Consider the following 14,387-nt stretch of genomic DNA (forward strand, 5'->3'; position numbering starts at 1 on the left):
TAACCGATAAGGGGACTTGAGTTCTTGGTTTCCCATGCAGGATATGAGGTTTTTTGAGCCGTGGGATTCAACCATCAATTGAACCTTCCATTGCTCCTCTAACGTCATGCAGTCATCGGAGGAATTGTTTAGCAGGAAGCTGAAAGCATTGAACGGGAGTATGGGACATCCAGCGGCCAACACGCAGGGCAAACAGGAAGTGGGTGGTAAATCCAACGGGACGCCTGCCATGCCTAAAATGGGGGTGCGAGCTAGGGTGACCGATTGGCCCCCGAAAAAGGAGGGTTGGGGACCCAACTTTGAGGCCTTCCAGAATGGACAGCCTGACCAAAATGTGGAGTTTACAGATTTAAATGAGGAGCACGATACTAAATACTCCCTTAATGACCTTCTAAGTCGGTCCCCTTTAAAGGGGCTTCATCCGATTCGCCAACGGAGTAACAGTGATGTGACTATCAGCGATATTGATGCTGAGGATATAATGGACCAGAACGCTGTCAACCCAAACACTGGCGCCTCATTGCATCGGGAATATGGCAGTACATCCTCTATTGACAGACAGGGACTTGGGAATGATGGATTCTTTACAATGTTACGAGGATATCGTATTGATCATTTGGACCATCGGAGCGCCCCACCGGTTGGTTTTCCAGAACTCCTCCGCTATGATACTGCGCTCTCCCCAAGCCTCCAGACAGCTGCTCAGATATCCCGAGGAGAGATTGTTCACATTTCAGGTAGGCTTATAACAATGATGTATTTTCTTGATTAATTGCTAGATATTTTAACACAGTTTACGGTATTAGTGTCGTCATGATAATGAGATTCGCTACCAATCAGTACTGAAATTTGAAAAAAACATCCATTTCCTGCTAACATCTGCTGTTGAGCACGTTCTTAAACAGCGCTGATTTGCCATTGTGTTCATGTGCTCAACAGAAATGACTGTGATTGGCCGCGAAGGTCATCATTTCACTAAACTCACCGCTGTTTACTGAGTGTAACCACAGATTTAAGTACACTGGAGGGTTTTAAAGCCACTGAAGATCAGCTGGCCTGCAATCTCGATTCGACCCCCTAGACCACAGGTGTCAAACTCAGTTCCAAAAGGGCCGCAGCTCTGCACAGTTTAGTTCCAACCCTAATTAAACACACCTGATCAAACTAATTGAGTCCTTCAGGCTTGTTTGAAACCTACAGGTAAGTGTGTTGGAGCAGGGATGAACTAAACTGTGCAGGGCTTCGGCCCTCCAGGAATTGAGTTTGACACCCCTGCCCTAGACGATCTTAATCCAGCAGTTCTACGATTCTGCTAATCATATTTTCAAGTTCAGGAGAGAAGAAAAGGCGGCTGCACGAGTCTTTTCATTGTTTCACATATATTGCTCAGTGACATTGACACCTCCAAATGATGTTGAATGAGTCACATACTGTATTTATAAGGTATAATTCACCTAAAAATGTCAATTTTGTCTTCATATAATGATGTTTTTGCGGCCGGGAGATCTACTTTAGTGAACAGAACCTGCATATGTTGTGAGTAACAGGTAATACAGTTGTAAATAATATTCAGTTTGTGGCACAGAGTGATCGTTTACGAGCCGCGCACAAAGAATGAACAAGCACATAGCAGTCAAAATGAAACCGAAAGTGTGCACTTCATTTAAATGATCATATCGCATTTTAGAGTTATGATTACCACAAGCATTTGATATGTTTTTTCTTTCATGGCGAACACACAGTTGAGCATGAAAATAAATGTTTACAGTGTCAGTATAACTACTCTAGCCTATATATTGTTGAATATAATCTGATAATGGCAAATGTCTGATTTCACCAGTGAATAAAATTGTCTAATATGACAGATTGCAAGCATAAATCTCAAACATAATAATTCAACATCAGAATTATTATAGGTAGAATAGAATTATTTATAGAAATCAGTAGACCTACACATAATATTATTATCGATGTTGCGCCATATGTTTGTTTTTACCATACCTTTATTTTACATCTACAGAATCGTGAAAAAATCATGATCTTTATTTTAATCCAAAAATATCGCGATTCTCATTTTAGCCAGAATCGTGCAGCTCTACTATATGGTATTATCAAAATATTGACAATAGGCTATTGACCTAAGGATAATTCTGCAGACATTTTTTTTCAGTTTGACAAATATCTGCATATTGGAATGAAGGTTAGTTGTTTTTACTCTGTTTCTTTTCTTAGCCAAAGACATGCAACAAAACAAACACATTATTAGTGCTGTGAGTAAGCGTCATCTATTTTACATAGATATAAAAATAAATTGAATCTATTGCGTGTTTAATGATATGCTGTAATAAATGTAAACTTTTCTTATGATATATGGCATATATATAGACATTACATGAAACATTAGGTCATGAAAATTGACTTAAAAGTCTTGGAAGTAAAAATGTGTATGAACCCTGACGCATGCACTGTATGTATCCTGCGCTCCTGAAAAATACACACCAATTCCTTGTGCGCGAATAATGCGCATTCTGATTCTGATATTGATTTATCGAATATCCTCTAATTTCAGGCTACGACTATGTGGACAGCTCCCTCCTCTATAGTCGAGAAAGAGAAAAGTCCTTTATGCGGCGCCTGAAGTCGGAATCATCCGAGACGTCGCTCTTCAGAAAGTTGAGGACTATAAAGAGCGAGAGCGATGCTTTGAGGCTCTCCACAGAGCAGGAGGACCGCCGACCTCTTAGCTTTCAGAAATGCTTCGCTCATTATGATGTCCAGAGCGTGCTTTTTAACATCAGCGAAGCGGTGGCCAACCGGGTAAGCCTCAGTCAGAGGAAAAACACCACCACTGGAGCTTCTGCAGCATCCCAGTACCAAGTTCCAGGAGCGGGGCAAGTTTGCGGGAATATTACAGCACCTACATCACTGTTTGAATCGCCAATGGGAAGTCGGGAAGATCTCAATCCCAAGGAGAATCTAGATGCGGATGAAGGGGATGGGAAAAGCAATGGATTGGTGCTAAGTTGTCCGCATTTTCGTAATGAAATTGGTGGCGAGGGGGAGAGGAGGATTTCTCTCTCTAGGGCCAATAACACCAGCTACACGGCCGGAGGAGAAAATTGTTCATTCGAGTCTTCATTGAGCTCCCACTGTACCAATGCTGGCGTGTCTGTACTGGAGGTGCCGAGAGAAAGCCAAGCGATCCACCGCGAAAAGGTCAAGCGGTACATCATCGAGCACATCGACCTGGGAGCGTATTATTACCACAAATACTTCTACGGCAGAGGTAAGCCCTTGTCCTTTTGTGTTTGAGTTGAGTCTTGTTTGCTGAAGTTGAAGTGAAATGTGAACTGACCTTTTGGGTTTCGGGGGGGTTTTGGTGGGAGTGATCCATCTGTGTTTATTCCGAAGCAAACGCCTTCTCTTTTTGGTGGATGTAACAAAGCTTGTGCTGGTGTTGGAATTTAAACTTAATGCTGTAATGCAAAATTGTTTTAGTAAGTTAAACTAGTGCTAGGTTGTAGTATTACTGGTTGTATTGCTGATTGTTAATAATAGGCATCAGATTCTGACGGCATGATAACCTCCGATAAAAATATCACGGTTTCACGGTATTGTGATGACTGCTCTAAAATATATTCTTTTAAAATGTCTGGGTGAAAAACAAAAACTTTTTCCATTTAAAAACAGTATATTCTATTTTTTAAAAGATTTATGATATTTTGGAGAAGTAAACTGGTCAGGCTAATAATTTAGATGAATCATTGACTCCTGCAGACTTCATTTGTAATCTGCTTCACACTTTGTATGGAATATACACATTTATGTAATAACCCAAGATTTATTACCTCAGACAAACATAGCGCGTTTAAACACTAAGGGTGTCACGTTCCTCCAAATCCTCGATTCGATTACATTTTCGATTCTAAAGTCATGGCTCGATTAGATTTTTGATTATGAATTAATTAATTAATTAATAACTAATTAATTATTTGTAGCCTACCGTTTAAACTACCTGACCTGCATGGTCTTTGTTTTACCCATAAACAAATCATACAGTAAATGAATAAAGGCAAGGTACACACATAATTACCACCTGTCAATCACTTTTTCTGCGGGACTCGTGAATAGGCAGTGATCTGTGTCGTTATAATGGCGTCGGTAAAAAAGGTGCACAACCAACAGGAACCAGCCAACAGTATCTGAGGTGTTCGCTAAAATGACAAAGTACAAGTGAGTGAAAGATTGAAGCAGTCCTCTGACTGCCTGGACCTGCTGTCTCGAGCGCATGACTGTGTGTGTGTCTGTGTGGTCACGTGATGTGCGTTTTTAGCGATAGTGAGGAAGGAGGGCTGCTCAGAAATGCTACACGCCAGTGTTGATGTTAATCGTTGTTGTTCTAAAATGCCATTTAAAAACAAAGACAGTGTAAACAGGGCCTGAGTGTGTACTTTTCGCGAGCGGATTTGCAACGGGGGCGGGCGGAGGATCGCGATGCCGGTGTTGTCTATCGTACCTAACGAACCCTAATACGTACATAGCAGAGCTTGCGAACTGTGTTTTTTATTTTTGTCGACAACACAAACGTTGTCAACATAACTCACTGGAAATCCAAAATGCTTCCACACCGACGACTTCATTGAAAGAGGAGAGGGTTAAAGTTCTGTCGACGGGTCTCCTGCGTCTGCAGTTCAACAAGCACTTCAACGGGCGTGTTTTTTCCTGCTTGGCAAGCCAAGCTGACGTGACATGGGGGCGTGGCAGCATAGACGATTCTATTTTTTGATTCGATAATCGAAATTGAGCATAAATTTCGATCGATTTCGATTTAAAATCGAAATCGTGACACCCCTATTAAACACTGCAGTGCTTTTTACTTTTCTCCATAAACTTGTAAAGCAATGGTTTTTTGTTCGTCATCCTCTGAGAAAACGATTAAGGGTCGTCTTGTTACGAGAGTTACCAGGGCAGCGCGAGTGCAAAGCACAATGAAAATTGGGAAGGAAACCACACGTTCATGCTTGACACTTCAGGTCAGAATAACAACACACGTATGGCCTGGGCAAGTGAAGGAGAGCAACAATAATAAATGTGTACCTCACAGTACCTTAAAGCTAAAAAGTTAACTTTAAAGATACAAATGTGTATCCCTAAAGGGACTAATAATGTCCAAATGTACACTACAGAGGTGTACAACCTCAATGACAGATTTTGTACCTTCGTTTCTGAAAGTGTATGGTCTAGGAAGAATTCAATAACTGATATCGGGCTATTAGTTGAGTGCTAACCAATAGACAAAACATTCTTTAAAGGGTCACGAAACACCAAAACACATTTTTTGAGCTGTTGACAGTCGTATATGTGTCCCACACTGCTAAAAACACTATTAGGACACCTATATGTCACTAAAAAGTGTAAATTGGTTGTTTTTGCGTTATTTCAAGCAAATTCATACTTCTGGTTTGAAGCGAATTTTTGAAGCTGCGTCACGGTCATGACATAACAGCGTGTATTCCAGCATGCAGACTGGACGCCTGTGCCAGAGTGAGTCTTATTACGTCTCAGAGTGTGCTGCATTAATGCATGAGTAAAGCTTGGTTTAAACCAATCAGCGCCCTCTATTGTGCAACTTCATTAATATTCATTAGTCACAATGTTTAGACGACATAGACGCCACGTTGTGTTGGCAAAACAAGCGTGAAGTGTTGCTTTTATAGTTTGCTGCAGTTAAGTTTTGTTTTCATTTTCTCTCTGTGAGAGCGCAGCTGGAGTCACGCGTGGATTAACAATGTACGCGACGCTCGACAACAATAACTTACGTGTATAAGGAGGAACATTGTTTACCTGAGAGCTGTTCTCATCTGCAAACGCTGAGATCCGGATTCGTTTGTAGTCTCCTCTTAATAAAGATGCGGCTCTAGTTGCTGGTGATTGTCCTGTCTCTACAGATTCGTATCGAACAAACTATTGCACCGAGTGTAAACATGTTAGCACTGCAACCAAACTTTAACCTCGTGTAGGATTTTTACCGCATTTAGTGACCGGAATAACACACGCGGCTTTCTGACACTACCTGCCGTGTGCATCTAAGTTTCTGGGAAATGCGGAGGGTTTTTTTCTCTCATTCGCCGTGCGGTATCAAACATTGCATGAAAAATACACGCTTAGAGCAGTTCCTCGAATCAAATATCTCATTTGTCGCGAGGGGCATGAATGAATTGCCTGAATGAAAGAGCCAAACTGCAGTTAAAGTCCACCATTTAATAATTTGGCAAATAATTCGACTACAGATGTCCATGTAAACACAGTCACTTTCTCCCCTGTGTTTGTGTGTGTTTGTGTGTGTGTGTGTGTGTGTGTTTTGACTCTAAAACTCAGCTCGCCCAAATAGACACTCCCACACCCTTCCACTTTAGTTCCTCCGACACTCCCCCTAAACAGAGCTGGACACGCCCACTTTTCAGACTTTTTCCAAAGTAGAGGTGTGAAAACACCCTGCTGAAACGAGGGGGTTTCATGGCCCTTTAAATTTCAAATTCACATCAAGCTTAAACTCCCTCCTTCTTTAAACTGCATTTAAAATAAATAGTTGAATGCACGAGGCTAATCAGTGTCTTAAATGTAACCCTGTACAGATGAAGACGGCTCCGCTGCACAGAGGAAATTGAGCTCTTCTGCTTGATAGGTCTTTGGCGACGCTGCACGGCGCATGATTATCTATTTCCCAATAGAACGAGCTGGCTAACATGATTTATTGTCATCTGAGCTGGGCTGTAATTGGCTCATTCGCTATGGTTGGAAAGTCTGTGAACGTGCAGGACACAATCGCAGCTTTCACCCACAGACCTCGGCTCATTATTCAGCAGGCAGTCAAAGGAAAGAAAGCCGTTTCTGCATGGCGAGAGGTGGAGCAGCTGTTTTTCCAGAGCTTAGGAACGGGTAACACAATCCTGTCAGGACTATGCAGATGTGCAGACATGCAATAAAAAAAGAGCAGCCGCTGACACCTCAGTCATACGGTTGAAGTCAGAATTACTAGACCTCCTGAATTATTAAGCCAGAGTAAAATGAAGGGATGAATTATTTTCTATAAAGCTGCTGTTTTTTCATACCTATATGGTTATTATAAGAGGCGTGTTTAAGGTATTAAATGCAGCATCCTTCATTTATTCTCTTATGCCTAGTTCAGACTGCGTGATTTTAGCCCCGATTTTGGCTCGCCGACAGGTTTTGAGAAATCGCCGACAAATGCCTGGAATCACAGGCAAATTGCTGCTCGTGCACGTGAGTGACAATCACACAGTATGAACTATCAAAGACGCGATCTGAGAGAATCGCCGATGAGTCGCCGATGCCTGAGATATTTGGCGTGCTGAATATCTGGAGCTGTCGGCGATTCAAATCATGCCGTGTGAATTGAGTTTTGACTGAAAATAACATCAGCGATCGTCTACAGCCAATGAGAGAGCAGCTTTCACTTGTGTGCGTGTGTGTATACCTGCTGCAGGCCAGCGGGAGGCTGGCGGAGAAGTTAAAAGCGCTCTTTTTCGGTTTATTTAGACCCACGAAATAGAGGAAAAACAAGTGGAGGTTTGACAGGACTCAGGAGCAACCGTGTCTGTTTGACGTTTCATACAGAAAGAAATTAGTTTATTATCAACGTTGAGGAGAAATGGCTAATTCCCTTTAAACCCAGGTGAGCAAATATGTACATGTTCTACCCCATTAAAGGCTTCTTTCTCATTATGTAGTTAATAACAAAAGATATACGTTGTGTTTTTGGCTGTGAGACGTAGTTTGGAGAAGTTGTCGGCGATTCTTCCTATAGTAAAGTCATGCAATGTGAAAGTCCCTGTCGCCGATCCATCTTGCAGTGTAAACAAAGCAGCGACAAAACGCTAGACCAGTTAGTCAAGCAGTGTGAAAACATCTCAGACACGACTACTTTCAAAGTCATGCAGTCTGAACTCGGCATTAGGTAAGGCAATATCTTCTATTATGGTTCATACTTTGTGGGAAAATGTGCTTAAACCATTATAAAGCGTGAAGCATTAGAATCAGTACTCTGTATCAGCCGATCACCATGACTAGGAATTAGTAATCAGTATCAGTCTGTTCTGAAGTGAATTTGACACACGAATGAAGCAGGGTTTGATGCGTGAATGTAGCGAGTAAACTCAAATGTTCACGCGGCTCTTTACGAGGGAATAACGCTATTTATCCACACGTTCCCGGTCTGGTGTAAATACAGCATGAGGAAAAAGAAGTATACCAAAGTAAAGGTCAAGTATAAAAGTATACTTTGTTTAGTAAGTATACTAATATCAATGTACTAGTAGTGTACTTGAAATGTTCTTCCAGAAGCCCATTAGATCACACTGCACTGACAAAAGCTGCACACTTTGTGGATAAAAAAGATATAAAATAAATGTTGATTTTTAACTTGTACGGTTGTACAGTTCAAATAATTGTTAAGTTGTTTACTGCTGTCATTAAAAGAAACAAATTAACACCATGACTCTTTGTGTTGGTGTCAGGCTGAACAGCCGCGCCACACCTAGGGGAAACACTGTGTTCTGTAGACCATCAAAAACAAATATTGACCTTAAAATGGGTTCAAAAAAGTAAAAACTGCTTTTATTCTAGCTGAAATAAAACAAAGACTTTCTCCAGAAGAAAAAATATTATAGGAAATACTGTGAAAAATCCCTTACTCTGTTAAACATTATTTGGGATTTTTGACTTCGACTGTACACCGCCGTTGTTGTGCAGTTTAAGCTGAGGAATCATTTCCTTGTTCCATTTCCTGACTTGCAAAGGTGTGTTTTAATGAAGAGTGGTGGGACTGCGGTGTGTGGACATAGTCCCGTCTCGCTCTTCATAGGAGAACAGCTGCACCTCACCATGTCTATTCTCACATGACAAATCACAGGCCACAGACAGCAGAACATTCTTACACCTCAACCCTCGCCACAAGTGTTTCTCCATTCAAAACGTGTAACAAACACCATGCTGTACTGTCTCAGGCCACTAAATCATCGGTGAAGATGGTTTATAATCAGTGGTGTAAAGTGTAAAGGAACAGATTACCAATACCCAAATTACTGTAACAGAACTATTTCCTCAAGTTCTTTTAAAAAAAAGTGTACTTAAGTGCTATATTTGTGTTTTTACTGCACTGCTTTTCTTCAACCTGCCTTCACTACTGCTGCGTCCCGATTCGCATACTTATACTACACCCTAAAAGTATGTGATTTTTTTGTGAAGGAAAAGTATATACTTTTGAGTGTGTTACAGAAGAGTATGCAAGCTTTGGGACGTACTACTTCCTTGTTCACAGATCATCATGTTACTTAATTACGTCCCCTGTCAACCATCTCTCGACACATCCTCCACATTTCTTTCATATTTATTCGCGTACCTTATTGGAAAAGCAGCAGCAGGTTAATCTGCCATTCACGAGTTTTTCATGCAGAGACCAGAACTCCCGGAGGAAACCTACACGAACACTGGGAGAACATACACACTTCACACAGAAATGCCAACTAGTCTTGAACCAGCAACCTTTTTACTGTGAGGCGGCATCGCTACCTATTACGCTATTGGCATGGGCGTAAATCTGATTTAACAGTGGGGGGGGACAATAAATATAAAATTTCTTTCCAGCATTTTTTTGAAGGGGACACAAATAATACAGCCGAATTGTACCAATAAAGATATGTCCCCGCAGTTAAAAATGGTTTTATCATTATTATTATAGCATTGAGACTACGTCATTATGATTATTTTAAAAGTTTTATCAGGTTCAACGACAAAGCAAATGTTTCTCCAAAACTATTTGTATTTATAAAAAAAGGTTAACATTTTAATTTCAAATTAATTGAGTCACTTAAAACAGAATAGAAACTGATTATACAATAATACAGTGGGGTTAGTGTGCACAGTGCTCATTTAGCAAATACACAGCAAAACAATATGCTAATTGTGGTCGTTAATGTTGAGTTAACATTATGCCAAGACGTCACAAATTAAACAATGCATGGGAAACAGCTTTAGCGTTAGCAACAAGCTAACGTTAACTAGATAAGTAATTTCAGTCGTTAATACAGCAGATTCCTGGAAAATTACACCCTTAAACAGCATTTTTGCCGCAACAAATTTCTGAACGAGTCTGTATTAACTACATTGAAGCTAATCGCTTTATTTAAGGTGAATAAATTCCCCTACTTACTAACTGAAATTGTACATTTACTCAGCCGCAGCCGCACACCTGACGTGTGCGTGTGTGAGAAGGTGAGATATGAGAAAAAGCACACAGTGGACTGAACCATTTTGAGAAAAGGGAGGGGTAACTCAACTGTTTCTAAATGCATTTTAAGTGATAAATGTGGTTTTCTTTTTACTTAGACAATTATTTTAGGTATAAATACATTCAGTTTTTTTTTTTTTATAATTTATTTTGTTTAGGGGGGGACAAGCCTCAGATGCGAGGGGACATGTCCCCCCCCCGTCCCCCCCGGGATTTACGCCCCTGGCTATTCGTATAAGTTGCAGACCTCCCAAGTCTCCCGGAAGTTTCTGGAGTGTCCCGCAAATGCATAGAGACTCCCGGATGCCCACAAATGAATGGTAATCTCCCGAAAATCGCGCGTCTTCCGCCCAGTCCTTAAATACGTCGCACACCCCTTTCCACCGCATCCCTCCCAGCTCTTCAGGTACATCGCGCGCAACTCACCCCCACCACTCTTCAGGTACATCGCGCGCACACGGCCCCACTCAGATACGTCGTTCACCATCACTAACCCCCCATCAATTCTGTCTCACCCGGCTGGAAATGACTTTTCCCTACTTGGGATGTCTGAATTTGTATCTTAATTTTAATGTATTTGTTGTTGGTCTGTTATCTACAACTATATAAATGACGATTAATTCATTGCAGAACTTCAAAAGTTAATGTGTTACTTTATATTTAGTTATATTTACTACTTAACTTAATTCATTGCATAGCTAAAATGTAATAAATGATTGCATAATGTCAAACTTTTGCTAATACGACTTAAATGCATAACTTTAAATAAAATTTAATTCTAAGCATAATTATTCAGTGCACAACTTTCAAATGCAATTAAATTCAATGCAAAGTTTGTATGCGTCTTTTAAGAGTACATTTTATTGAAAAACTGAATGAGCCCAACTCTATTGCAAAACTTTACAGTGATTTGATTCAATACAGAACTTTAAAACGAATTCCTCACTTGACATTTGAATAATTTAACATATCATTAAATTTGTTTCAACTTAAACTGCTTGCCTGTTCATAATGAGTTGTTGAAATTAAGTGAACAATTAAATGCATAACTAAAACAAATGCAGAATTTTAATGTGCCAATTTAAATGGAATTAAACTGAATGCATAATTTTTAGTGTATACGTTTAACGCATAACAGCTTAATTTTTAAATGGAAACTTACATTGAATGCACAACTTGGTTTTGTAAAATTCTAATTGAACATCGAATTGATATTGACTGAATCAAATAATTTTTTAAAACCATTTTAGGGTCAATATTATTAGCCCCCTTAAACAAAATTCTTTTTTCGATATTGTTATTTTATACAATGACTTGCCTAACTACCCTAACTAGCCTAATTAAACTAGTTAAGCCTTTATATCTCACTTTAAGCTGAATATTAGTATCTTGAAACAGGCCATTACATTACAAACCACAGGAGAGGGACAATTCTCCAGCAGGATAGCGCTCCTCATACTTCAGCCTCCACATCAAAGCTCCTGAAAGCAAAGAAGGTCAAGCTGCTCCAGGATTGGCCAGCCCAGTCACCAGACATGAACATTATAGATGAAGGAGGAGACATTGAAGATTGATCCAAAGAGTCTTGATGAACTCTGGGAGTCCTGCAGGAACGCTTTCTTCTTCATTCCAGATGACTTTATTAATCAGTGATTTGAGTCATGTCAGAGATGTATGGATGCAGTCCTCCAAGCTCATGATGGAGTCAGACACAATATTCATTCTGTCTCCACTGCAGCACGGATTTGATAAATTGTAATTGCACATCAAAGTGATTTTGACTGAATCAAGGCATAACCCAGAATGAAATTGAATGCAATATTTGCTGCAAAAGCAGGTTTTATTTTGACAGTCTGACTTTCTAGACTTCAGACTAAAAGTCAGAGTCCATTTAACCTTTGCTAGATGGTCATCACCCCATCATCATCTCTACGGGGACCTGGAAAGGACAGACCTGTCAACACGTCTCCCTCCAGAGCCACTATCCTCCTTCACACCTCACTTTTCCATGATGCTTTTATCACCCAGGGAGTAGCATTGATTCCATTAACTCAGCATTTCCTTCCCTCTTCGTGACAAAGATGCTGCAAAAACTGGGAGCAGGCAAGATGTGACATGTCTGCTTAAAGTCTGCAGCACTGTTGCACGAATGCATGGGGGCTAATAATTCTTCAATTACAGTTCTAAGGCAGTTATGACGCCTTTAACCGTCATCTTAAACATGTTTAATATTTTGATAAAAAAAACATACAATTGAATACCTTTCTTTCTTTCTTTCTTTCTTTCTTTCTTTCTTTCTTTCTTTCTTTCTTTCTTTCTTTCTTTCTTTCTTTCTTTCTTTCTTTCTTTCTTTCTTTTACGTATTTACTTATTTACTTATTTTATTTATTCACTTATTTACCTACTTGTTTTATTTATTTACTCATTTTATTTACTTTTATTTACTTATTTATTTTTACTTACCTTCTTATTTACTTTATTTATTGATTTGTTTGTTTACTTATTTATTGACTTATTTTATTTATTTATTTATTTATTATAGATTTTCTTTCTCAAATATTTCCCAAATGATGTTGAACAGATTCACGAATTTTTCACAGTGTGTCTGATAGTATTTTTTCTTCTGGAGAAAGTCTTATTTGTTTTATTTCAGCTAGAATAAAAACAGTTTTTAATATTTTTAAAATCATTTTAAGGTCAGTATTATTAGCCCCCTTAAGCAGTATTTGTTTTTCCGATTGTCTACTGAACAAACACAATGTTTTATACAATGTATATGTTATACAATGACTTGCCTAATTACCCTAACCTAACCTAGTTAAGCTTTTAAATGTCACTTTAGGCTAAATGCTAGTATCTTAAACATATCTAGTCAAATGTAATGTGCTGTCATCATGGTTTCCTCGAAAATGGTGTTGAATATCGAAAGTTTTCAAGGTATTGTATCAAAGTAAGAAAATCCAGTATTGTATTATGACACTAATGACTCTGTGACTGTAGAGTACATGGACATTTGAGTTTTTAAAAAAGTTTATTACATTCGTAAATAAAATGAGTTTCTAAATGAATTTGGGACCAGTGATTTTAATTTTTTGATATATAATTTTTTTCTTTCTTTCTTTCTTTCTTTCTTTCTTTCTTTCTTTCTTTCTTTCTTTCTTTCTTTCTTTCTTTCTTTCTTTCTTTCTTTCTTTCTTTCTTTCTTTCTTTCTTTCTTTCTTTCTTTCTTTCACATATTAACTTATTTGCCTACTTGTTTTATTTATTTACAAATTTTTTTACTTATTTTATTTACTTTTTTATTTTTTCTTACCTTCTTATTTACTTTATTTATTGATTTGTTTGTTAATTATTTATTGACTTATTTATTTACTTATTTACTTATTTTATGTTTATTTATCTACTAATTTATTTACTTGCTTGTTTACTTATTTAATTATTTATTTACTTACCTATTTTTATTTCTTTATTTACTTATTTACCTACTTATTTGCTACTTATTTTTTATTTACTTATTTATGTTTTTACTTACCTTCTTATTTACTTATTTATTTTTTTGTTTGTTTACTTATTTAATTATTTGCTTAATTAATTACTTATTTACTAATGTATTTACTTATTTTCTTATGTACCTACATATTTTATTTATTTATTTGCTCGTTTGTTTGTTTGTTTACTCATTTATTAACTTATTTATTAACTTATTTATTTACTTATCTTATTTGTTTATTTATTTATTAATTTATTTACTTATGTACATACTTATTTTTTTATTTGCTTACTTGTTTGTTTACTTATTTAATTATTTATTTATTTACTCATTTACCTATTTGTTTTATTCATTTACTTAATTTATTTACTTATTTATGTTTTCACTTATCTTCTTGCTTATTTACCTATTTATTTATTTGTTTGTTTATTTTATGTACTTGTTTGTTTACTTGTTTAATTATTTGCTTAATTATTCACTAATTATTATTATACACTCATTTACAACACTATTACAAAGTATTTATTCTTGATTCCAGACCAGAGGTCTGGGTGGGGCTGATTTTTATACTCCCACCGCTCCCACCAT

General features: G+C 38.0%; 1 protein-coding gene across 14 annotated transcripts in view; it reads left to right on the top strand.

The window, feature by feature from the left end:
• LOC100331556 (signal induced proliferation associated 1 like 2) overlaps positions 1–14,387 on the top strand; it is an 823,625-nt gene that overhangs the window by 114,642 nt on the left and 694,596 nt on the right. For all 14 annotated transcript variants that reach the window (XR_012388951.1, XR_012388950.1, XM_073920327.1 and 11 more), the window contains 2 exons: positions 1–737; positions 2,570–3,286. The exon at positions 1–737 is cut by the window's left edge and continues 244 nt beyond it. Coding sequence is in view for 12 of the 14 variants with exons in the window: in XM_073920327.1 (XP_073776428.1) it covers positions 107–737; positions 2,570–3,286 (1,348 nt within the window). In the remaining 2 variants the exon portion in view is untranslated. The remainder of the gene's footprint in view (positions 738–2,569; positions 3,287–14,387) is intronic.

Source organism: Danio rerio, chromosome 13 (assembly GCF_049306965.1).
Source record: "Danio rerio strain Tuebingen ecotype United States chromosome 13, GRCz12tu, whole genome shotgun sequence".
NCBI classification, from domain to species: domain Eukaryota; kingdom Metazoa; phylum Chordata; class Actinopteri; order Cypriniformes; family Danionidae; genus Danio; species Danio rerio.